Below are 24,500 nucleotides of genomic sequence, written 5' to 3' on the forward strand. Positions count from 1 at the left end.
GTTGGGGGGGAGGGGGAAGAGGATGGGGAGGGGGAGTTGGGGGGGGGGGGGGAAGAGGATGGAGTGGGGGGGAGTTGGGGGGGAGGGGGGAAGAGGATGGGGAGGGGGGAGTTGGGGGGAGGGGGGAAGAGGATGGGGAGGGGGAGTTGTGGGGGGGAGGGAAGAGGATGTCAGGGGGGAAGAGGAGGGGGAGTTGGGGGGGAGGGGAAGCAGGGCTTCCAGTCTACAATCTTCCGCTTCGTCACAAATTCTATCTGCAGGAACAGCTGGGGCGGTGGGGGCGGGGCCAGTTTCTGGGGGCGGGGCCGGGAGGTGGGGGCGGGGCCAGTTTCTGGGGGCGGGGCCGGGAGGTGGGGGCGGGGCCAGTTTCTGGGGGCGGGGCCGGGAGGTGGGGGCGGGGCCAGTTTCTGGGGGCGGGGCCGGGCGGCTGCAGTGCCGGTTTCTCTCCGCCGGGGGGCGGTGGCGTTTGGCGCCCGATTCCCGGCCGCTCCTCATTGGCCCGTGTTAGAGCCGCCATTCTGACCAATCAGGACTGTTTACAACGGATTCACTTCAATTGTGACCAATCAGGTAGGTTGTTGGGGCTGGTGCTTCGCGCAGGCGCAGTGCTGCCCCGTTGTGTTGTGTGCAACGAGTTTGAGCGGCGCCGAGGCCCGAGACCGAGACCCGGGCCCTGAGAGAGCGGAGACCGAGGCCCGAGGCCCTGAGAGAGCGGAGACCGAGGCCCGAGGCCCTGAGAGAGCGGAGACCGAGGCCCGAGGCCCTGAGAGAGCGGAGACCGAGGCCCGAGGCCCTGAGAGAGCGGAGACCGAGGCCCTGAGAGAGCGGAGACCGGGGGCCGAGAGACCTGGAGCGCGGGGGACCGACGGGCCATGTTTTCCCCACGGACTCCTTCAGGCGGGAAGCGGCCCCATGCGGGCTCCCCGCTGACCCGGAGCGGCGGCTTCACGGTGCAGGGGCGGAGGAGCGTGTCGGCGGGAGGGGCGGGGGTTTTATCCCCGGCCTGGCGGTCCTCCCTGTGCGGCCGGTGAGTATTGGTGTGCGGGTAAGGCAGTGGGTGGGACGTGGGATTTGATGGGATTCCCTGGAGAGGCTGAGACTGGAAATAAAGGCGGGAATCAGCGGGACGGAGTCGGCGCCCCGAGCGCTTCACGGCCGGGGGAGTATTTGTGACGCGTGTAGTCACTGTTGTGATGGAGGAAACGGGGCGGACAATCTGCACAGCAAGATCCCACAAACAGCAATGTGATTAAAGAAAAACAGATAATCTGTTTTCATGATGTTGGTTGAGGGATAAATATTGGCCCAGGATACTGGGGAGATCTGCCCTGCTCTTTGAAACTCCCTCAGTGCTGCACTGGGAGCGCTGGCCTGGATTATGTGCTCAAATCTCTGGAGTGGGATTTACAATTCAGGTGAGAGTGCAACCCACTGCTGGTCAGTGGAAATATGTTGCAGGGGATGCATTATTGGTTGGTCTGTAGATCTCAGAGCTCAGCCTGGGAGAGTGTTACCAGTGGGGTCACACAGTGGACTATTTTGGGATCTCTTTTTTAATCAAGGACAAGAGCAGCAGACGCGTGGGAACAACACCACCTGCACGTTCCCCTCCAAGTCACACACCATCCCAACTTGGAAATATATCGCCGTTCCTTCATCGTCGCTGGGTCAAAATCCTGGAACTCCCTTCCTAACAGCACTGTGGGAGAACCTTCACCACACGGACTGCAGTGGTTCAGGAAGGCGGCTCACCACCACCTTCTCGAGGGCAATTAGGGATGGGCAATAAATGCCGGCCTCGCCAGCGACGCCCACATCCCATTAACAAATGAAAAAAATAATATCCTTCTAAATGATTTGGAGCTAAGAGTCACAAGCACAGTGGCCAAATTTGCAGATGATACAAAGCTGAACAGGATTAGCTACAGGAGGATTTGAATATATACTTGGGAATTGGGCAGACAGGTAGCAGATGAAATTCAATGTAGAGAAATGCAAAGTGCTTCACCTGGGGACAAAAAACCCAATAAGGAACTATTAGTTAAATGGAAAGAAAATAATGTGCATGAAAAATTAGAACAATCTGGGGGTCCTGATTGACGATAAATGGAAGCCATTGCAATAATGCTTGGTGGCAGCGAGTGAAGCAAATCAGATGTTGAGATGTATTAAAAGGTCATTATTGAGCCAAAATAGTGAGGTAATCCCACCTCTGTATAAATCATTGGTGCACTTGGAATACTGGGCGCAGTTCTGGCCGCTATAGTACGAATAGGATATTGCAGCCATTGAAAGGATATAGAAGAGGGCAACCAGAATGATTGAGGGGGTGGAGGGATTGGATGACGAGGAATGATTTTGTAAATTGGACATGTTCTCCGGGAAAAGAGAAGGTTGAGGGGTGATAGGATTGCTGTTTTTAGGATTCTAGAGGGACTGGATAATGTCGACCATTGCAAGCTGTTTCACCTTGTCCAGAACAGTAGAACCAGAGAACGCGGCCTGCGTTTGAAGGGGGTAAATTCAAAACTAATTTGCGGAAACAATATTTCAGTGAGTGAGTGGTCGATCCGTGGGTCAGGCTCCTTCAGGAGATGTGGAAACAGTTACTATTGATTCAAATGCAAATTAGATAGATTTCTTTCAGAAAATAACATTTTGGAATACAGTATATGAATAATTTGAGACATGACGTGGTAAGTTTAACATGCTTGGGAGGTACAGGTGACTTTGGACCCAAAGCTCTCCACCACTGGGGGTTTTCCTCACCTCATGTTTGGATCTGTTGCAGGCTCATTGATGGAGATTGATTGCTGTGATCAGTCAAAACTCCATTGTCGTCATTTCATGCGACTAGCAGGATGGTAGAAGGTGAACTCGGTGGACCGTAATCTTTTTTTCGTCTAGCAATTCCTACGGAGTTTTGCAGATGCCTGCATTCTTCCCTCTGTGTGACTGTCGTTGAACTAAGTAATCTGAAATGAAAACAATTTGGAGCAAAGTAGTGGAGTGGTATGTGGGATTTTAAACCGCAACAGGATCTTAAAATGTTTAACTACGTCGTATAATCGCGGAGAGGGACATTGGTTATGGGGAAAGGAATAAATCTGACTGAATCTGTGACTCTTACAAAGCTTTTTTTTGGGTTGATTGGAAAGTAAACGTGAGCTCAGTCGTTAAAGGTTACAAATACTAGTTAGCTTTATATTTACAATGGGAACATGAATGGGATTGGTCCTAAAGTAAGGAGTTCAGGCATGCATTGGAGGGCAAAGTTGCATATGAACCAGTGTGGGTTCATTGTGTGTGCCTAAGGGAATGAACTGAGTGCTTTCAGAATTTCTAGCTTTTTAGAAAACATTTGAAAATGTCTTGTTAGCTATAATTAAGAACTCATAGTTAAAATCCGATGATGAAGTGGGCACGGAGAGAAAGCATTCAGCCAGCCCAACTTAGTTACCCAGGTCCTGTTTCAGGACCCAGCGTCAACACTTTTTGTTTCTTTTCCCAACACAAAACCGTCTCCTCTGCTCTCTGTTGTCTGAGAAATTGATTTAATCCCCTGTGAAAGCTTCAGCCGAACCAGTGTCTCCGGTAGGTGCAGGCTGTTCCACATATACACAGCTCCAGGTTATCCCTTACGTTCACTTCATACCTGCTTCAGCTTATAGATAACGTTCGCTGGTCCTACTCTAGTCACAAAACTTCTCTCGGTTAGATTTACTGGCCATTCGTAGTTAATGGTAAGAAAATCCAGCCCCATATCTCTACATCAACATTGTCAATTTACTTTTTATTTTTTAAAATTTGAATCATGTTCTCGTCTTAGTTTGCTCTGTAAATGAGATTTCGCTTCCTTCCCCTCTCCAAAGCTCACTATCTCGCTCGCCTTTCTCCAATCTCCGCTATTGCCTCTTATCTCTTTACATTGCAGCGTGAATTACACAGATGCTGATCGTTATTGGAATCGTCTGAAGATTACCATAAAGAAAATAAACTGTGTGTGTGTAAACTGTGTATACAGAAAGGAAAGGTTCTGGTTAGATCGCCAGAGTGGAATCTTTGCTATCGCCCCATACTGATTTGCTAAATCCCCTGAATTTTTCACCAAGTACGGTGACATTAGTTTTGAGGTTTAAATAGTCATTGTTGTGAGTTTTGACTGGCATTATTTATTTTCTTTTAAGTCCAACCCCAACCAGAGGAGCACAGTATCAAACAATTGGCGAGACCCTCAACTATGAAATCAGGAGTTTTGGATCATCTCTTCCTGTTAAGGTTATGGAGGCTATAACGCTAGCTGAAGGTAACTTTCTTTTTGTTACTGAGCAACTAATTGGTGCATAAAATATTGACTCAGTGCTATGTAGTATGGGAGTTTAGAGCTTTTCAAATGTTTATGAATTCCTCTATTGGTCAGGCTAAGTGTGCATTATTTGCAATGTGCCTGCTCAGTGAGGCAGTAAACCCTCTTCCCCCGTCCCCATCCTTAAAGGGAAAACTTTGCTTAGTTTTCTGCTGTTTGAGCTGTTTAAGGGGATACATACTTTCTACTGAATTGCTAAAGGTGATGCATTGCACCTGTATTACTGCTGTGTTTTTGTCCTGTGTTAGTGTTCTGCACTTTAGACTGGGCACAGACACTTTGTTTACAGCTCCCTTTAAGTGACGTTGCAAAGGTCAGTCCCCATCCCTGATGTTACTGAAGTGAAACTTGCTACAACACAAGTAGGTGTATGCAAACTGTGCACTCCAGATCATCAGCTATTAGTACAACACAGTAATGAAGGGTAACGGGACAGAATACATATAACACTGAGGGATAATGTGGCATCTCAGCACAATATTTGTCCCCAGGATGCTTCAGAGTTGTGGAAATGGTTAGTACAGTGATGGCCAATTGCAATCACTGACTAGTGTGACTATGGCGACACTGTTTCAACCACATGCACCAATTTTAGTAGAAAACATAGTGTACACAATACAGGTAAATGTACTTCACACGTGTATATTAACTTAGCAAACATCTGCCACCATTCAGTGACCAAGGAAGCAAAGTGCTCACAACAATGAAACACCACTGGCACACTCTGCTTTTTATTTTACCCACAAATGCACAAAAAGTCCACGTGCATACACCATGTGAATATGAGCATTGAGTTCACGTGCCCAACAACGGTGTCTGTTTTTTATTTACTAATCAAATATCGTTAGCCACATCTGGATTCCCAATTAGCCACTTGTGGCTAATGTAATGGACACCAGTGTAGTATGCACGTGGCTACAAGACTTTCAAAGAATTTCCTGTTCCCATTGACATCTCGGACAAATCATTGAATTATAGATTATCTTCAACAATGAGGATTGTGTTGAAGGTGAACTATTCTCTCATCCACTGTTAAAACCATTAACTTTATTTCAGAGTTGTAATACTTTGAAGCTCGGAGGAGAGTGTGGTGATAATTCACTGACTCATCTGTAATGTCTTTAAAACATTTTGTGTCTGCACGCTCTTCCTGTCTACTTTATATAATAGAAGCTCCCTATGTTAAGGTGTCACGCTGTAAGTACACAATCCTGCTATTGGCACCACCATTCGTGGAAGGGTGTAATTAGTGTGACAAATACATCAAGTCACACATCCTGTCTTTATTTTTAACATAGAGACTGAATTAAGGTGGTATGCACTGGTCTAGTTATCCCCACCCTGTAACTCCTCTTCACCTGAGCTACTCTTGGTCTTGATTCTTGTGTGCAACTAAAGAATCTATTGTGATGAAAAGACAATGCTGCATTTATATAGCTCCTTCAACATAAAGAATGTCCCTGGGCATAAGGAAAATCAGTGCTGAGCCAGGAAGAGAGAGATTAGAAGGGGCGACCAGTAGCTAGGTCAAAGAGCTGGGTTTTTCCAGGAGGTTTTTAAAGATGGAGATGGGTGGAGAGGTTTAGGGAGGGAGGTGCTGCTCTGATTATTGTAATGGACGTATTTGTGTGAAACTGTCTAAGTGGAGTGGACATTTTGTTATTTACTGATCACTACTTTTTATTTTAGCAGATGAGCCATTAAGTGTTAAAGTAAGTGAAAATGGATGGGCGTGGCTAGTCTGTGGTGAAAAACTGATTGTGTGGAAGATTGGCCAGATGCCCATTGCCAAGGTAACTTAATGTTTCAGTGTGTTGCTGACTGGTTTAAAATGTTATTTGTATTATATGTTCAGAAGAGAAATTTGGTGATCCAGATGTGCATTTTAAACCGAGATTGATTTTAGTGTGGCAGAGAGCTCCGTTTTACTGGGCCATCGTGTATAAGGATCTGGTTTGCATTGTGAACCTCCATATGTGCATTCCCCAATCTCGAGCTCTGTCAGTATCCAGCCCTCCCACGTTAGGTGGGGCTTGGCCAGATGCAGAATGAATTGCCAATTCTAACAACCTGCCGTAACCCAGGAGGAGCACACCCAATGTGTTTCCATTTCTCCCAACAAGCTGCCACTATCTGCTTGGAAGGAGATTGACAGCCTGGTGCAAGCTGCTGAATTATGAGTTGTTTGCACTCACTAGAAATGGGATTGAGTCTGTGGCAACTCATTTCACGTAGGCCGGCAGAGGTGACAGTAGTTCCCTCGGCCTGGAGGGCCGTCTCCTGACCCAAAGTGATACCTAGCCGGATCAATGACTTAAGTTAATTTATCAATTGCCGTCAAGGCCAGTAGGAAGAAAAAACTATCCGAATATTGCATCAAGAAAAAAGACACTGGGTGGAGGGTGACCAAGAAACGAGGCAAACACTTTCACTCCTCTGGTGCAGACGCCCCAAATGATGGGTAAGTGTCAGCTGGGGCGCTGTATCTGCGATTTGCCAGCATCTCGTGGAAAAGGTGGAGATAGCTCCCCTGGAATCTCTTACCTGCTGCTACATCCTTAAAACCCCCTCTGCGCCCATGAGGCTGTCCAAAGTGTGACCATGGTGGATTCAGGAGCTGTTCACGTTTACTTCAGGGAAGGTGCCGTGGAAAGGAAATACAATCTGGTCCAAGTCAAATAAGTTGCACAAAAAGAATAGAATTGTCACATTTTAAAATGTGACCAGAAAAATCTCCCTCCATTTGCTGCTGAACCTCATATTCCTGGTGTTGTTTTAAAAACATTTCATATCAAAAGAAAGGTTGTTGTACACAATAGATTTAACTCGGTACGTTTTTGGAGGGTTTGACTAATGGTTTGTTTTGACCGACAGCTGTCCGTGTGTAAAGAGTTCCAGTTGCCACCCTGTGATCTCCCGTACGTTGCAGATCTCGTCGCTTTATCTCATCCAAATGAACCCAGCTCCTTCCAGGTGAGTACCTGCGTGTGCTGAAAGTAACTTGTGGATTTAATCACTGAAATCTTGACATCACTCCGGGACTTGAGCACATAATCTGCGCTGATACTTAAGGTGCAGTTCTGAGAGAGTCCTCACATCGAGCTGACAGCAAAGAAACATGCCATTCGGCCCAAACTGGTCTGTGCCGGTATTTGTACTCCACACGAGCCTCCTCCCACACTAATCACCTCTTCTCACCTCTTATAGTCCGTGTCAGTGATGGCAGCTTCTAGACAGGGAACGATATGTTACTGGCCCAGCTTAACCCATGAGGACTCCTACACAGAAATCACTGTCGATTTTGCCAATCATGAGTGGAAGTGTCTGACTGCTATAACGGTAAGTCAAATGAGCAGCATCCGGCTGAGTGGGGGAGTGAAGTGAGGATAAATAACCATATCATTGCAATGTTACGTTGGATACACTGACTTTGCAAGCCTGACTAAACAATTGATGAGCATTGGGGGGGTTTTCTGTATTACTGAAATGTCAAAGCTGTAACTCTATCGCTCCAGTATCAAGATGTGAAATGGTACTAGCTGTGGCTGGCTGGAATACAGAGCTCCTGTTTTCCTGTATATCTTCAAATTGTTTTTCTCGGGGGTGGGTGGTGGTGGGCAGTGCGCAGGGTTTTTATTTGTTCGTGGGATGTGGGCGTCGCTGGCAAGGCCAGCATTAATTGCCCTTGAGAAGGTGGTGGTGAGCCGCCGCCTTGAACCGCTGCAGTCCGTGTGGTGAAGGTTCTCCCACAGTGCTGTGAGGAAGGGAGTTCCAGGATTTTGACCCAGTGACGCTGAAGGAACGGCGATATATTTCCAAGTCGGGATGGTGTGTGACTTCAAGGGGAACGTGCAGGTGGTGTTGTTCCCATGTGCTTGCTGCTCTTGTCCTTCTAGGTGGTAGAGGTCGTGGGTTTAGTTTAAAATAGGTTAACCTGGGATTGGCCTTTGGTTGTTTTGGCCGAGTTATTTCACTTTGTGAAGTGGTATCATGGGCTGTAACTGGTAGTTTTTTAGATTTCTGTGTGTTCCTTGAATCTCATTTAGCGTTGCACTATTTCTTTTAGATGGGCTACAGCCAACGATTTTGCGTGTTTTTTTTTAGGGAGGTGGATTTATTCTGGCTTCCCAGAAGAACCAGTTGCTGCGATTAACAGCGGACGGTTCGGGCAGAGTGAGCTTCCGCCCTGTACCACAGGGGCAGGGGATGCTGTCGGGACTGGGACGCAGGGTCTCCTCGCTCTTTGGGATTCTGACACCAACTGCCGACGTTACGGTGAGACTTTACGACAGTGCGGGGTCTGCATCTGGCAAACTGATCTGTTGGGTTTATTCTTCTGGTGTTGAATGTGTGATCTTTTAAGTTCTTAATTACAACTACTATCACCTATGAAGAAACCTACTATTTTGCCATTACAAGTTAAGGTGCAACTAATATGAATTGTCACTGTTTGCTTTTGTAAGTACTGTGGACTAAAATATATTGTAGGATTTTCTCAACTGTGACGTTCTCTCCCCTTCTGTAACAGCTGAGTCGTGTATTGTGGGACGAGGAGAATGAGTGTCTATATACGCTGACCAGTTCTAGTCTGAATAAATGGGAAGTGGATGAGACATCTGAGCGCCATATTTTCAGCTGGGATTTGAACAGATCCATGAAAGAAGATCTGGGGGATTCAATCTGGGTAAGACGCATTAACCTGTCTTACCGGTGGTGTTTTGCATGCAGTTTGTGCACAGTATAAACTCACCTGTAAAATGGAGTGAATTCTGATGAGGTACTGCTGTTAAATTTCTTTCAAATCATAGAATGGTTACAGCACAGAAGGAGGTCATTTGGCCCATCGAATCCATGCTGGCTCTCTGCAAGAGCAATCCAGCTAGTCCCACTCCACCGCCTTTTCCCCGTAACCCTGCAAATTTTTTCCTTTCAAGTATTTATCCAATTCCCTTTTGATTGAATCTGCCTCCACCACCCCCTCTGGCAGTGCATTCCAGATCCTAACCACTTGCTGTGTTTAAAAAAAAAGTTTTTCCTCATGTCACCTTTGGTTCTTCTGCCAATCACCTTAAATCTATGTCCTCTGGTTCTTGACCCTTCTGCCAATGGGAACAGTTTCTCTATCTATTCTGTCTGGACCCTTCATGATTTTGAATACCTCTATCAAATCTCCTCACAAACTTCTCTGTTCCAAGGAGAACAACCCCAGCTTCTCCAGTCTATCCACGTAACTAAAGTCCCTCATCTCTGGAACCATTCTAGTAAATCTTTTCTGCACCCTCTCCAAGGCCTTCACATCTTTCCTGAAGTGCAGTGCCCAGAATTGGACACAATACTCCAGTTGTAGCCGATCCAATGTTTTTCACCTTAACATCCATGCATTTGTAGTCTATACCTCTGTTTATAAAGCCCAGGATCCCTAATGCTTTTTTAACCACTTTCTCAACCTGCCCTGCCGCCTTCAACGATTTGTGCACATATACCCCCAGATCTCTCTGTTCCTGCACCCCTTTTAGAATTGTACTATTTAGATTATGTTGCGCCTCCCCGTTCTACCACCTCTCACTAATCTGCGTTAAATTTCATCTGCCATGTGTCTGCCCATTCCACCAGCCTGTCTATATCCTCTTGAAGTCTATCACTATCCTTCTCACTGTTCATTACACTTCCAAGTTTTGTGTCATCTGCAAATTTTGAAATTGTGCCCTGTACACCCAAGTCCAAGTCATTAATATATATCAAGAAAAGCAGTTTTCTTAGTACCGACCCCTGGGGAACACCACTGTACACCTCCCTCCAGTCCAAACAACAACCGTTCACCACTACTGTTTCCTGTCACTTAGCCAATTTTGTCTCCATGTTGCCACTGCTCCTTTTATTCCACGGGCTTCAATCTTGATGACAAGCCTATTATGTGGCACTTTATCAAATGCCTTTTGAAAGTCCATATACACCACATCAACCACATTGCCCTCATCGACCCTCTCTGTTACCTCATCAAAAAACTCTATCAAGTTAGTTAAACACTATTTGCCTTCTAACAAATCCATGCTGGTTTTCCTTAATTAATCCACGCGTGTCCAAGTGACTGTCAATTCTGTCCTGGATTATCGTTTCTAAAAGTTTCCCCACCACCGAGGTTAAACTGACTGGCCTGTAGTTGCTGGGTTTATCCTTGCATCCTTTTTTGAACAAGGGTGTAACATTTGCAATTCTCCAGTCCTCTGGCACCACCCCCGCATGATTGGAAGATTATGGCCAGTACCTCTGCAATTTCCACCTTTACTTCCCTCAGCAACCTCGGATGCATCCCATCCGGACCGGTGACTTATCTACTTTAAATACGGCCAGCCTTTCTAGTACCTCCTTTATCAATTTTTAGCCCATCCAGTATCTCAACTACCTCCTCTTACTGTGACTTAGGCAGCATCTTCCTTGGTAAAGACAGATACAAAGTACTCATTTAGTACCTCAGCCACCCCCTCTGCCTCCATGCGTAGATCTCCTTTATGGTCCCTAATTGGCCCCACCCCGCCTCTTACTACCTGTTTACTGTTTACATGCCTGTCGAAGACTTTTGGATTCCCTTTTATGTTGGTCGCCAGTCTATTCTCATACTCTTTGCCCCTCTTATTTCCTTTTTCGCCTCCCCTCTGAACTTCTTATATTCAGCTTTCTATATTCACTTGTGTTATCAACCTGACATCTGTCATACATCCCCTTTTTCTGCTTCATCTTACTTTCCATCTCTTCCGTCATCCAGGGAGCTCTGTCTTTAGTTGCCCTACCGTTCCCCTCCCCATGGGAATGCACCTACACTGTACCAAACCACCTCCTCTTTAAAGGCCGCCCATTGTCCGATTATAGTTTTGCCTGCCAATCTTTGATTCCAATTCACCCTGCACGATCCGTTCTCAACCCACTGAAATTGGCCCTCCTCCAATTAAGTACTTTTACTCTAGATTGTTCCTTATCCTTTTCTGTAACTAACCTAAACATTCTGATACTATGGTCACTGTTGGGTTGATATAAATCTTTGTCTGATGACCAGTCTTTGCACAGTTTTATGGTGGTTCTGTGCAGTTGTGCTCCCTCATTTCCTCCATTGTAGGAGGGAAATCTAATGAGTTCAGTGCTCTGGAAACTATGTAACTGAATGCAATGGAAGCAAAAAGTGTGGGTAGGGGGGTGGGTGATGGTGTTGGGGGGGGTGGTGATGGTGAGAGTTGAGCTGTGAGTACAAAGTGGGAGATGACACTCTAATCTGCTGAACATCTACTGGACAGTGCTACAGAGGCACTTTCATGATCTGAATAAAATCGCTATAAACCCACAGGTGTATTGAACGGTGAGTTTAATATCTGGAGTTTCTGGTAAAAGATGTGATGAAATTAAAGATAGGAAGATAGATAGATAGATTTTTGGACTCTTGGGGAATGAAGGGATATGGGGATTGGGCGGGGAAGTGGAGTTGAGGTCCAAGATCAGCCATGATCTGATTGAATGGCGGAGCAGGCTCGAGGGGCCGAATGGCCTACTCCTGCTCCTATTTCTTATGTTCTGAGGAAGTAGTACAAGAACACAGACTCTGAAGCACCTTGCTGTGGATTTGTACATCAGACTCTACCTGGGGGAGAGGGGTAACTGCTGGTCTTTGCTCTTTGCATATCTTCCGAGAGAGACCCATTGATGGATCACTAAATCATCACCTTAAACGGAGGTAGTTTGGGGAGACCAGAAAACGGAAATAGAATATCAACATCCCCCACAAGAAATACAGTGGTGACTGTGCTTTGAACTTTCTCTAAACTAGGGTGCTGATGAAAATTATGAAGCCACTAAGTCTGGAATCAATGTACAGTATCTGGATTTGCAGCTGAGCAAGTAAGTGGGATTTTCTCTTCACTGTGTTTATTCGGAGTGTTTCTGGTAAGATTGACTTCAATCGTTTTCTTGCCCGGCTATCAAACCCTTCAAGAACGTGCTGTAAATATCAGAGAAAAATGATAGGAGGTCATTCTCATAAGGCCGTGGAATGAAAAAGCCTATGAAACCCCTTCCTTCTACAGACCTTGTACAACCTGCTCTGTTCTGTACTCTACCCAGTTTATTTTCCTGAGACAGGCAAAGTCTCAAACCTGCAACTTCCAAGGAGAGTGGAATTTATCCTGACTAGTTGTGGTGATTAAGTGGAAAGTTCCATGCTATCAACACTACAATTTATATTAGTCATTCTACATTATTCAACTCTGCCTGGTTGTCTCCGTAGATGATGTTTCGAGAGTCCCAGCAAGATGAACCCCACAGTGCAGGGCGCTTTCCAACTCATTTGCTTAGTGCGGAGCCTGTGGGCTGCACGTAAAATCTGTGGACTGAGGCCAGATAACATCAGCATGAGGAGGAAGTGGGGGGGGGGGCTGCAAAGGGTGGAACTGTGGGAGTACACCAGAGGAGACCTTGTGGGCATGGGAGGTGGAACTGTTAGAGGCAGTATAGACCTTCAGTGGGACCAGGAGAAAGTGTCGCAGAGGTGAACTCCAGAGTAGAGTATCTTGAGGGTGGAATAGTCAATGGTATGGAGGGCAGCAGTGAGGCCAAGGAGAGTAAGGACAGTGAGCTCGTTTCATAGTCACACGCCAGAGGAGAGTAAGGGGACAGTGAGCTTCTCTCAGACACATGCCAGAGGAGAGTAAAGGGACAGTGAGCTATTCTCAGTCATATGCCAGAGGAAAGATTTCAATGGGATGAGAATGGATCTGGCCTGGATAAATTGGAATCAAAGATTGGCACGCAAAACTGTAATTGAGCAGTCGGCGGCCTTTAAGGATGAGGTGGTTCGGATATAGTTTCAGCACATTCCCACGAGGCAGAAAGATAGGGCAACTAAAGCCAGGATGACAAAAGAGATAGAGATTAAGATAAAATGGAAAAAAGGGGCGTATGACAGATGTCAGGTTGATAACACAAGTGAGAACCAGGCAGAATATAGAAAGTTCAGAGGGGAAGTGAAAAAGCAAATAAGAAGGGCAAAGAGAGAGTATGAGAATACACTGGCGGCCAACGTAAAAGGGAATCCAAAAGTCTTCTATCGGCATGTAAACGGGTAATAAGAGGAGGGGTGGGGCCGATTAGGGACCATAAACAAAATCGACTCGTGGAGGCAGAGAAGATGGCCGAGATACCAAGTGAGTACTTTGCATCTGTCTTTACCAAGGAAGAAGATACTGCCTGAGTCTCAGTAAAGGAAGATATGGTTGAGATACTGGGTGGGCTAAAAATTGACAAAGAAGAGGTACTAGAAAGACTAGCTGTACTTAAAGTAGATAAGTCACCCAGTCCGGATGGGATGCATCCAAGGTTGCTGCGGGAAGGGTGGAAATTGCGGAGGTACTGGCCATAATCTTCCAAACATCTGTAGATATGGGGGTGGTGCCAGAGGACTGGAGAATTGCAAATGTTACACCCTTGTTCAAAAAAGTGTGTAAGGATAAACCCAGCAACTAAAGGCCAGTCAGTTTAACCTTGGTGGTGGGGAAACTTTTAGAAACGATAATCCGGGACAGAATTAACAGTCACTTGGACAAGTGTGGATTAATTAGGGAAAGCCAGCACAGATTTGTTAAAGGCAAATCGTGTTTAACTAACCTGATAGTTTTTTGATGAGGTAACAGAGGGTAGACAAGAGATCTGGGGGTATATGTACACAAATCATTGAAGGTGGCAGGGCAGGTTGAGAAAGCAATTTTAAAAAATCATACGGGATCCTGGGCTTTATAAATAGATGTAAGGAATCTTACAACACCAGGTTATAGTCCAACAAATTTATTTTAAAATCACAAGCTTTCGGAGATTATCTCCTTCGTCAGATGATTGAATGAAAAGGTTCTCAAATCGCATATCTTATACGATGTTGGGACAGCATCACACCAATCAAAAGGTGTCGTTGTTATTCAAACAGGCCAGTCACGGAGAACAGCACGTCCCAGTACACTCGATATACATTGTGTCTTTTACACAGGCAGGCAGAAAGAAACTTAAAATGGCAGAGAGAGAGAGAGAATTTTAAAAAACATATAAATTTTTTCCCCCTTTTTGCTGGTGGGGTTACGTGTAGCGTGACATGAACCCAAGATCCCGGTTGAGGCCGTCCTCATGGGTGCGGAACTTGGCTATCAACTTCTGCTCGACGATTTTGCGTTGTCGTGTGTCTCGAAGGCCGCCTTGGAGAACGCTTACCCGAAGATCGGTGGCTGAATGTCCTTGACTGCTAAAGTGTTCCCCGACTGGGAGGGAACCCTCCTGTTTGGCGATTGTTGCGCGGTGTCCGTTCATCCGTTGTCGCAGCGTCTGCATGGTCTCGCCAATGTACCATGCTCCGGGGCATCCTTTCCTGCAACGTATGAGGTAAACAACGTTGGCCGAGTCACAGGAGTATGAACCATGTACCTGGTGGGTGGTGTCCTCTCGTGTGATGGTGGTATCCGTGTCGATGATCTGGCATGTCTTGCAGAGGTTGCCGTGGCAGGGTTGTGTGGTGTCGTGGACGCTGTTCTCCTGAAAACTGGGTAACTTGCTGCGAACGATGGTCTGTTTGAGGTTGGGTGGCTGTTTAAAGGCGAGTAGTGGAGGTGTGGGGATGGCCATAGCGAGGTGTTCGTCGTCATCGATGACATGTTGAAGGCTGCGGAGAACATGGTGTAGTTTCTCCGTTCCAGGGAAGTACTGGACGACGAAGGGTACTCTGTTGGTTGCGTCCCGTGTTTGTCTTCTGAGGAGGTCTATGCGATTCTTCGCTGTGGCCCGTCGGAACTGTCGATCGACAAGTCGAGCGTCATATCCCGTTCTTACGAGGGCGTCTTTCAGCGTCTGTAGGTGTCCATCGCGTTCCTCCTCGTCTGAGCAGATCCTGTGTATTCGTAGGGCCTGTCCATAGGGGATGGCCTCTTTGACGTGGTTGGGGTGGAAGCTGGAAAAGTGGAGCATCGTGAGGTTGTCCGTGGGCTTGCGGTAGAGTGAGGTGCTGAGGTGCCCGTCTTTGATGGAGATTTGTGTGTCCAAGAAAGAAACCGATTCTGAGGAGTAGTCCATGGTGAGTTTGATGGTGGGATGGAACTTGTTGATGTTATCGTGTAGTCTCTTCAGTGATTCTTCGCCGTGGGTCCATAGGAAGAAAATGTCGTCGATGTATCTGGTGTATAGTGTTGGTTGGAGGTCCTGTGCAGTGAAGAAGTCGTGCTCGAACTTGTGCATGAAAATGTTGGCGTATTGGGGTGCGAATTTGGTCCCCATGGCTGTTCCGTGTGTTTGGGTAAAGAACTGGTTATTGAAGGTGAAGACATTGTGATCCAGGATGAAGCGGATGAGTTGTAGGATGGCGTCTGGAGATTGGCTGTTGTTGGTGTTGAGTACTGAGGCTGTTGCAGCGATGCCGTCATCGTGGGGGATACTGGTGTATAGTGCCGAGACGTCCATCGTGGTGAGAAGTGTTCCTGGTTCAACTGGTCCGTGGGTGCTGAGTTTTTGTAGGAAGTCTGTAGTGTCGCGACAGAAGCTGGGGGTTCCCTGTACAATGGGTTTCAGGATGCCCTCGACGTATCCAGAGAGGTTCTCACACAGGGTTCCATTGCCTGATACGATAGGACGTCCGGGTGTGTTGGCTTTGTGTATCTTTGGGAGGCAGTAGAAGTCTCCCACGCGGGGAGTACGTGGGATGAGAGTGCGTAGGATGCTTTGAAGGTCTGGATCGAAGGTCTTGATCAGTTTGTTGAGCTGGTGGGTGTGTTCTTTGGTTGGATCTGCGGGTAACCGTCTGTAGTGTTCCTGGTTGTCCAGTTGTCGGTATGCTTCTTTGCAATAGTCCGTTCTGTTCTGTATGACAATGGCTCCTCCTTTGTCCGCTGGTTTGATGACGATGTTTCGGTTGGTCTTGAGAGCGTTGATGGCGTTGCGTTGTGCTCGGGTGACATTCTGGACTGTCTTCTGAGTGCGCCTGATGAATCTGGCATTGACGCATTTCCTGACAGCTTGGGCATACATGTCAAGCTGAGGGTAGCGACCCTCCGGAGGAGTCCAGTTTGACTCTTTCCTCTTCGGTTGCTGTACCGTGGATCCCTCTGTCTGCTGTTCTGGATCATTGATTGTCTCATTGGGTTCACTGTTGAAATCTTGGGGTTTGTGGTAAAATTCCCGGAGCCTCATTCTCCTGATGAATTCCTCTGTGTCCGCCGCGAGACCGATGCGGTCCATTTTGGTGGTGGGGCAGAAATTGAGCCCTCGGCTGAGAACCTCGATTTCGTCTGGTTGAAGGGTGTGGTCGGACAAATTGATGATAGACTTCCCTGTGGTTGTAACCGTGGTACCGGGGGAGGCTTGGTCGTTGCTGGTGGTGATGCCGAGTTTCTCAAGCTTCCTGCTCTTGGTTTTCATGTAGGCAGTGTAGTTCCGTTGCCTCGTCTGTTTGGCGGTATATCGTAGCTGGTCTGCTGTGTCCTGAGTACAGGTTGAGAGTATGGACTCTATCTTGGTTTCGAGGTTGTGGCGTCTGCTGTAGAGTTGGTGTATGAGATGGTTGCAGAGTGTGCGGGAGGTACGGCGGCAGAGTCTCTCAGCGTAATCCGAGTTGTATAAATAGAGGCATACAAAAGTATGGAAGTTGTGATGAACCTTTTATAAAACACTGGATCGGCCACAACTGGAGTATTGTGTCGTTCTGGCCACTGCACTTGAGGAAAGATGTGAAGGTCTTGGAGAGGGTGCAGAAGAGATTTGTTAGAATGATTCCAGGGATGAGGGACTTCAGTTCCATGGATAGACTGGAGAAGCTGGGGTTGTTCTCCTTGGAACAGAGACGGTTGCAAGGAGATTTGCTAGAGGTATTCAAAATCATGAAGGGTCTAGACAGAGTAGATAGAGAGAAACTGTTCCCATTGGTAGAAGGGTCAAGAACCAGCGGACATAGATTTAAGGTGATTGGCAAAAGATCCAAAGGTGACATGAGGAAAAACTTTTTTACACAGTGAGTGGTTAGGATCGGGAATGCACTGCCCGAGGGGGTGGTGGAGGCAGATTCAATCGTGGCCTTCAAAATGGAACTGGATAAGTACTTGAAAGGAAACAATTTGCAGGGTTACAGGGAAAGGGTGGGGGAGTGGGATAGCTGGATTGCTCCTGTGTAGAGCGGACGCAGACTCGATGGGCTGAATGGCCTCCTTCCGTGCTGAAACCTTTCTATGAAAGTAAGGGGACAGTGAGCTAATCTCGCAGTCACATGTCATGTTGTCATTGACTTTGGTCAGTGAGAGTTTGATGCTGTTCACGAGGATGAAGCCTGATTAGAGGGTTTCAAACTAGGAGTGATGAGTGAGATGGGAGTATAGTTGTGAGATGTGTTCCAGGACTTGAGGAAGAAAGGGAAGATTGGAGTTTGGAGGGTGGTGGTTTGAGTGGACAGTCAGGTATGTATAGGATTTTTTTTGAAGAGCCTGTGCTGGCAACTGATAGGGACAGAATGATGGTCAATGTCATGGCACTGAGGAAGGGAAGCTGGATGGGGAGGAGGTGGGGCAGATGGGAGGGAGGGTCATCAATGGATCGGGTGGTGGACTTCATGGAAGTCAAGTTTAGTGAGAGCGAGGGAGAGGTGGGTGTTCTGGAAGGTGGGGCTGGGAGGGGTCAGCAAAGGCAGGAGCACCAGATCGGATGCCGTTAATCTTGAACACCAGTTGACTATCTCCTAGCGTTTGGTATCTGAGGTGAGGGTGGGGAAAGGTGGTCAGAGAAGACTGTTTGTAAAGAGCTTGGGGTTGTTTCTGTTCTCCTGGATGATAGAATCGAGGAATAGGCAACGGAGAGGGAGTGACGATCGAGAGTAACGGCACTAAACTACTGAAGAAGCAATGAATGACCCATCTAGGGAGAATCCTGCCAATTCAGTTCAGCAGGTCATTGAAGTTTATGGATGGTGAGCTCCCATGTGGAGCATAAACACTGGCATAGACCAGTTGAGCTGAAAGGCCTGTTTCTGAGCTGTGGACTCAGTGTAACTATATAAAATGTCCTAATATAACTCCTTTATTGATGGCATGAGTTTAACTCAGCAACATGTGTTCTTTTCCTCTTTGTTTGGAGCGTGGGCTTTTTCCCTCCTTTGCACTCTCTCTGGTACCGGGGGCCGGGGGGAGTTCTATCGTCGAAGCCTAGGCTTTGGTTGGGGATCTGTAGATGGAGGGTTTGTGTTTGGTGCTATTGCTCTCCTTGTTTTTAAAGGAGTAACATTTTGAAATGACCGGCAATGTTTGACCTTCAAATTGTTCCATCCTTGTTTTCCAGGGAAGGTCTGGTGCTTTTGACAGCAGCCTGGAACCATGGAGACGCTCCATGCTTAATCTACTACATTTTAGCCACTGTCCAGGATAATGGCTATCACATATCTGATGAAATTAGAGTGGAGGTCACTGAATATTATCCAGTGTACCAGGTAAGTGTGGAAGCTGTGTCTGTTTTCATGCGTTTATATTGCTTTAGGACTTGAGATTTAACATTAAAGGTGGTTATAAATGCACATTGTTTTCTATTCGGTGCATTTTGAGAAAATTGGAAAGAAAGATTTTACTTGTAACCCTGTATGAACAGGCTAAACAAACCGTAGCACCCCCAACATGAGTTTCCAAATAATGACGAGTGCTTCATTGTGGAGCAGTGATGAGCTGGGAGCTCTGGTGGGGCTGCTTGTGGATACCAATGTGAGCAGCTTGGACATGCTCCGGGGAGAAGTGAGGTGGCCTGGAGTGTGTGAATATTGGGGTAGGTGGTCTGGGGTATGGGAATATTGGGTTAGGTGGTCTGTGGTATGGGAATATTGGGGGAGGTGGTCTGGGGTATGGAAATATTGGGGGAGGTGGTCTTAGGTATGGGAATATTGGGGGAGGTGGTCTGGGGTATGGAAATATTGGGGGAGGTGGTCTGGGGTATGGAAATATTGGGGGAGGTGGTCTGGGGTATGGAAATATTGGGGGAGGTGGTCTGGGGTATGGAAATATTGGGGGAGGTGGTCTGGGGTATTGGAATATTTGGGTGGGTGGTATGGGAATATTGGGGTGGGTGGTATGGGAATATTGGGGGGGGCAGTATGGGTTATTGGGGTAGGTGGTATGGGTTATTGGGGTAGGTGGTATGGGGTATTGGGGTAGGTGGTATGGGGTATTGGGGTAGGTGGTATGGGGTATTGGGGTAGGTGGTATGGGGTATTGGGGTAGGCGGTATGGGAATATTGGAGTAGGCGGTCTGGGGTATGGGAATATCGGGGAAGGTGGTCTGGGGTATGGGAATATTGGGGGAGGTGGTCTGGGGTATGGGAATATCGGGGGAGGTGGTCTGGGGTATGGGAATATCGGGGGAGGTGATCTGGGGTATGGGAATATCGGGGGAGGTGGTCTGGGGTATGGGAATATTGGGGGAGGTGATCTGGGGTATGGGAATATTGGGGGAGGTGGTCTGGGGTATGGGAATATTGGCTGTGGGGCTACTGAGGAGAGAGATGAGCCTTGATCGCACGGCCAGCCCCAGGTACTTGTCGGGAAGAGGTGAGACCAAGTGAAGCAAAGGGAAAGTTGAGGCAACATGTGGATTTATCAGAATTTGAAACAAAGATCTTTCCTCATATAACGATCAATGGAGTTTCAAAACATGCAGTAACGTTTATAGCTGCGGGAAGCATTAAGGCGTTTGTGTTGTTTGACCGTCCCTGCGTTTCACTTGTGCTGGACTGATCTTCCTCCCCCCCCACCCCCGACAACTGAGAACACCGACTAATTTTGAATAATTCCATTTCAGCCAGATGAGGAGCTGCCATGTCAGAGGTTCTTGATGCCAGATTATTCGAGCCAAGCTGCGTACCTGTACACGTACGATATGGTATTTGCGTGCTGCGCTGGGACTGGACGGGCCGGTCTGCCCCAGGAGAAACTTACCCTGAATATGCCAGGTATAACTTTGCCAAAACGTTAATCACCGTCCCATTAGTAAATGTGTTTGGGGACAGCGGTTCCAAATTGGCACGTTCTTGGAAGCTATATGGAAGTCATGAAATTCACACGAGCATGACCGGTTTCTTCTCTGAGGGGTGGGCAGAAGCATGAGAGGAGCTTACTCACTGACTGCTGATCTGGGTGTTTAATGTTGGTGCAAGACCCTTGATATTGTCTCTCCACGAGAGCACAGGTCAGAGGATTGAGCACGCATGTTTTAATGAGCAGGCTGATCCCCAGGCCCCATTTTTGTATCTGTGCCCCATCAAGCCTGTCTCTACACAGAGCAAAGTTTCCCAATTCCAGGGCTCAGGTATCCAGATTAGACAACTGTTACTTGTATTTATATTGTGCTTTTAACCTAAAAATGCCCCAAGGTGCTTCAAAGGAGAGAATGGACTAAGTGTTAGAAGAGTTCAGAGAGGACTGAAAGCATAGTTGAAAAGATTTTGAGGATGCTTCTTAAGGCAGGAAGGAGTTCCAGACAGTAGGGCCGAGGCGGCTGAGAGCTGTGCTGCTGATGGTGGAGTGGGGACGCACGTGCAGCCAGAGTCTGGGGCGTGGGGCTGGGCGAGGTTACGGAAGAGGGTGGGGCAACACCATGGAGGGATTGGTAAACTAGGAAAAGAATGATTTAATTTAGTGTGTTGAGCGGATGGAACCAGCGGAGAGTGGTAAAGATGAGTGGTGGGCGAGTGGGACTTGGTGTAGGGTTGGATGGGGTGACATAGTTTTGGACAATTGATGTTTGTGTGGGGTTGAACTCAGGGGAAGGGCATTGAGGGTATTTGTTTCACTTTTGAACACTGGTGTTCCCTCACCTAGTAAATAAATAATCTTTGAACGAACACCTGTCCTGTCTGCTTGCTTATAGCCTGAAAATAAGTAATATATTGATTATATAGATGTGGATGAATTTAATGAGTAATATCTCTAAAATCACTTAATCAAAATACTGAACTTTCTACATTAGGTGGAAACTGACTGTGTCTTGTGTAAATGATTTCTTTATCTAAAATTGCCAAAGGATTGCTGAATCATTTGAAATGGTGTTATTGAGGTGCTCTCAGACAGTCTCCCTGCCCCCACGACAAAGGGATATGAGCTCTCTTAAACTATCATTGATTTCACATATTTTCTACAGTGACGAGCAGAAAGTTGTAAACACGCGGTTTAATATATCGGTTTACAGGTGGAGTTGTAAACAGGCGGTTTAATATATCGGTTTACAGGTGGAGTTGTAAACAGGCGGTTTAATGTATCGGTTTACAGGTGGAGTTGTAAACAGGCGGTTTAATGTATCGGTTTACAGGTGGAGTTGTAAACAGGCGGTTTAATGTATCGGTTTACAGGTGGAGTTGTAAACAGGCGGTTTAATGTATCGGTTTACAGGTGGAGTTGTAGACAGGCGGTTTAATGTATCGGTTTACAGGTGGAGTTGTAAACAGGCGGTTTAATGTATCGGTTTACAGGTGGAGTTGTAAACAGGCGGTTTAATGTATCGGTTTACAGGTGGAGTTGTAGACAGGCGGTTTAATGTATCGGTTTACAGGTGGAGTTGTAAACAGGCGGTTTAATGTATCGGTTTACAGGTGGAGTTGTAAACAGGCGGTTTAATGTATCGGTTTACAGGTGGAGTTGTAGACACGCGGTTTAATGTATCGGTTTACAGGTGGAGTTGTAGACAGGCGGTTTAATGTATCGGTTTACAGGTGGAGTTGTAAACAGGCGGTTTAATGTATCGGTTTACAGGTGGAGCTGTAAACAGGCGGTTTAATATATCGGTTTACAGGTGGAGTTGTAAACAGGCGGTTTAATGTATCGGTTTACAGGTGGAGTTGTAAACAGGCGGTTTAATGTATCGGTTTACAGGTGGAGTTGTAAACAGGCGGTTTAATGTATCGGTTTACAGGTGGAGTTGTAAACAGGCGGTTTAATGTATCGGTTTACAGGTGGAGTTGTAAACAGGCGGTTTAATGTATCGGTTTACAGGTGGAGCTGTAAACAGGCGGTTTAATATATCGGTTTACAGGTGGAGCTGTAAACACGCGGTTTAATGTATCGGTTTGTGTGTAGTTTGTGCAATGCTGTGACTTGATTTTGCAGGTGATGGGATCCTGGGTGCTGGAAGTTTTGCCGGATTGCCCGTCCTCTTCTGCAGGAATAGCGGTTTGGTTGCTGCTCGCCCAAAGGAAAATGCATCTATGTTGCCTGAAAACATTGAAGATTCTCTGGCCTTAGCGGCAGTGGAGGTAAGGTGTAGTTCTGTTGTGTGACGGAACCTTATCAGTGCACGGCTGCCATGTGTAACCATTATTTGCCATGTATGATGTACAGTGTGGTCACAGTGAGTGTGATGTGTGGAAATTAATCAAAAGCAAAATACTGCGGATGCTGGAAATCTGAAATAAAAACAGAAAATGCTGGAGAAGGTCAGCAAGTGAGGCAGCATCTGTGGAGAGAGAAACAGAGTTAACGTTTCAGGTCATAGACCTTTCGTGGAAATTAATGGTGTCTGTGTTTACCTTTTTAATAAAAATAGCTTTTAGCTTTATAGAAATTTGTGGTGAAGTTAACTTGATATGAGGTTAGAAAGTTTGAAACACTGATGTGTTTTACAGTTAATTACTGTGATTTAATGTGTAGTTAGAATCAAAATCAAATCTTTTTTCTCAGAGGGATGTCAGAGCACCATTTGAAAGAGCAGAGATGGAGCCACAGGAAGATAAGACAAAGATGTTGAAAACTGCCTTTGTGATGTATTGCAGGTAAGACCTGGTTGATGGGAATCTTGGTGCTATATGCAGGTGTTTTGAGATTGATTGTAGAGACCGTATAACACAGATTCACCAGAATTATACTAGGCCTTAAAGTGTTAAATTATGAGGACAGGTTGCATAGACTTGATTTGTGTTCCCTTGAGTTTAGAAGGTTGAGGGGTGATCTAATCGAGGTGTTTAAAATGATAAAGGGATTTGATAGGGTGGATACAGAGTAACTGTTTCCTCTGGTGGGGGGAATCCAGAACAAGGGGGCACAATGTTAAAATTAGAGCTCGGCCATTCGGGTGATGTCAGGAAGCATTTCTTCACACAAAGGGTAGTGGAAATCTGGAATTCTCTTCCCCCAAGAGGCTGTGGATGCTGGGAGTCGATTGGAGCTTTCAAGACTGAGATCGATAGATTTTTGTTAGGTAAGGGTATCAAGGAATAGGGATTTGAGGTACAGATCAGCCATGATCTGATTGCATGTCAGAACAGGCTCGATGGGCTGAAGAGCCTCCTGTTGCTATGTATTTTTGAAATGAAACATTTAAATGTTATTCAGGTTGTTGGTTTCAGACTGGGATGGTAGATCTTCTAATCGCTTGTACCAGTTTTGTTTGTGAAATACAGGATATGCTGTTTTGTTCATTCTTCTGTTGGGTGCAGTTTGTTTTTTTTATAATTTTAACTTCCAGAAAGGACATTATTGGTGCCCAGACCATGTTGGAGGAAATCTTCCCAGACGATGCTGATATGGGACCAGACTCTGACCTGGACATCTCCGTGGCACAGATCAGTCTCGATCTGATCAATGATTACCCTGCATGTGACCCCCGCTGGGCCGAATCTGTACCAAACGGTAAGGGTTTGTACTTCTACTGGAAAATTGCAATGTGGAATTTGTTGGAATATGCTGGTTATTAGCTAAGTAAAAACGATTACTGTTACAGGAGAATTGATACTTTACATCAACTCTCTCCAACCTGCCCACCTTATTCCACTTTCCCTGGTGCAGTGATCATACTTTATAAATAACTTTCCGTTGCTGCTACTGCAATAGAAAGGGTGTCTGGTTAACGTCCCACAGAGCCTCTCATGAGAATATCTTCAGTGCAGTCTGAATGTACACCTCTTGTACGGGTTTCTGAGACCTTCAACATTTCCGATCTCCATCTACGCAGGACCTGTATCCGACTCCCCGATATTGGGAGGGGGAAATACTGCCTCGTAGCTCTGTCAGCACGGTGCCAGAATCCTGGATAAACTTTCAAATGATGTGATTACCGTTCTCCTCCCCACAGCCCAACTGAAAGCACGGTCAGTGAGGTACCACTTCTCTGTTAA

The 24,500-nt window shown here is 46.5% G+C and overlaps 1 protein-coding gene across 3 annotated transcripts in view; it reads left to right on the forward strand.

Annotated features, from left to right (window-relative positions):
* Window positions 1-590: 590 nt before the first annotated feature.
* nup133 (nucleoporin 133) overlaps window positions 591-24,500 on the forward strand; it is a 49,094-nt gene continuing 25,184 nt past the window's right edge. Inside the window, exons 1-13 of one of the 3 annotated variants that reach the window (XR_010963728.1) lie at window positions 591-1,027; window positions 4,188-4,306; window positions 6,056-6,159; window positions 7,241-7,339; window positions 7,574-7,705; window positions 8,471-8,641; window positions 8,895-9,050; window positions 12,180-12,250; window positions 18,695-18,842; window positions 20,198-20,348; window positions 22,498-22,643; window positions 23,068-23,159; window positions 23,852-24,015. Coding sequence is in view for 2 of the 3 variants with exons in the window: in XM_067989542.1 (XP_067845643.1) it covers window positions 873-1,027; window positions 4,188-4,306; window positions 6,056-6,159; window positions 7,241-7,339; window positions 7,574-7,705; window positions 8,471-8,641; window positions 8,895-9,050; window positions 12,180-12,250; window positions 18,695-18,842; window positions 20,198-20,348; window positions 22,498-22,643; window positions 23,068-23,159; window positions 23,852-24,015 (1,708 nt within the window). In the remaining variant the exon portion in view is untranslated. The remainder of the gene's footprint in view (window positions 1,028-4,187; window positions 4,307-6,055; window positions 6,160-7,240; window positions 7,340-7,573; window positions 7,706-8,470; window positions 8,642-8,894; window positions 9,051-12,179; window positions 12,251-18,694; window positions 18,843-20,197; window positions 20,349-22,497; window positions 22,644-23,067; window positions 23,160-23,851; window positions 24,016-24,500) is intronic. The other 2 variants (XM_067989543.1, XM_067989542.1) reach the window with 2 other exon arrangements.

Source organism: Heptranchias perlo, chromosome 8 (assembly GCF_035084215.1).
Source record: "Heptranchias perlo isolate sHepPer1 chromosome 8, sHepPer1.hap1, whole genome shotgun sequence".
NCBI lineage: Eukaryota > Metazoa > Chordata > Chondrichthyes > Hexanchiformes > Hexanchidae > Heptranchias > Heptranchias perlo.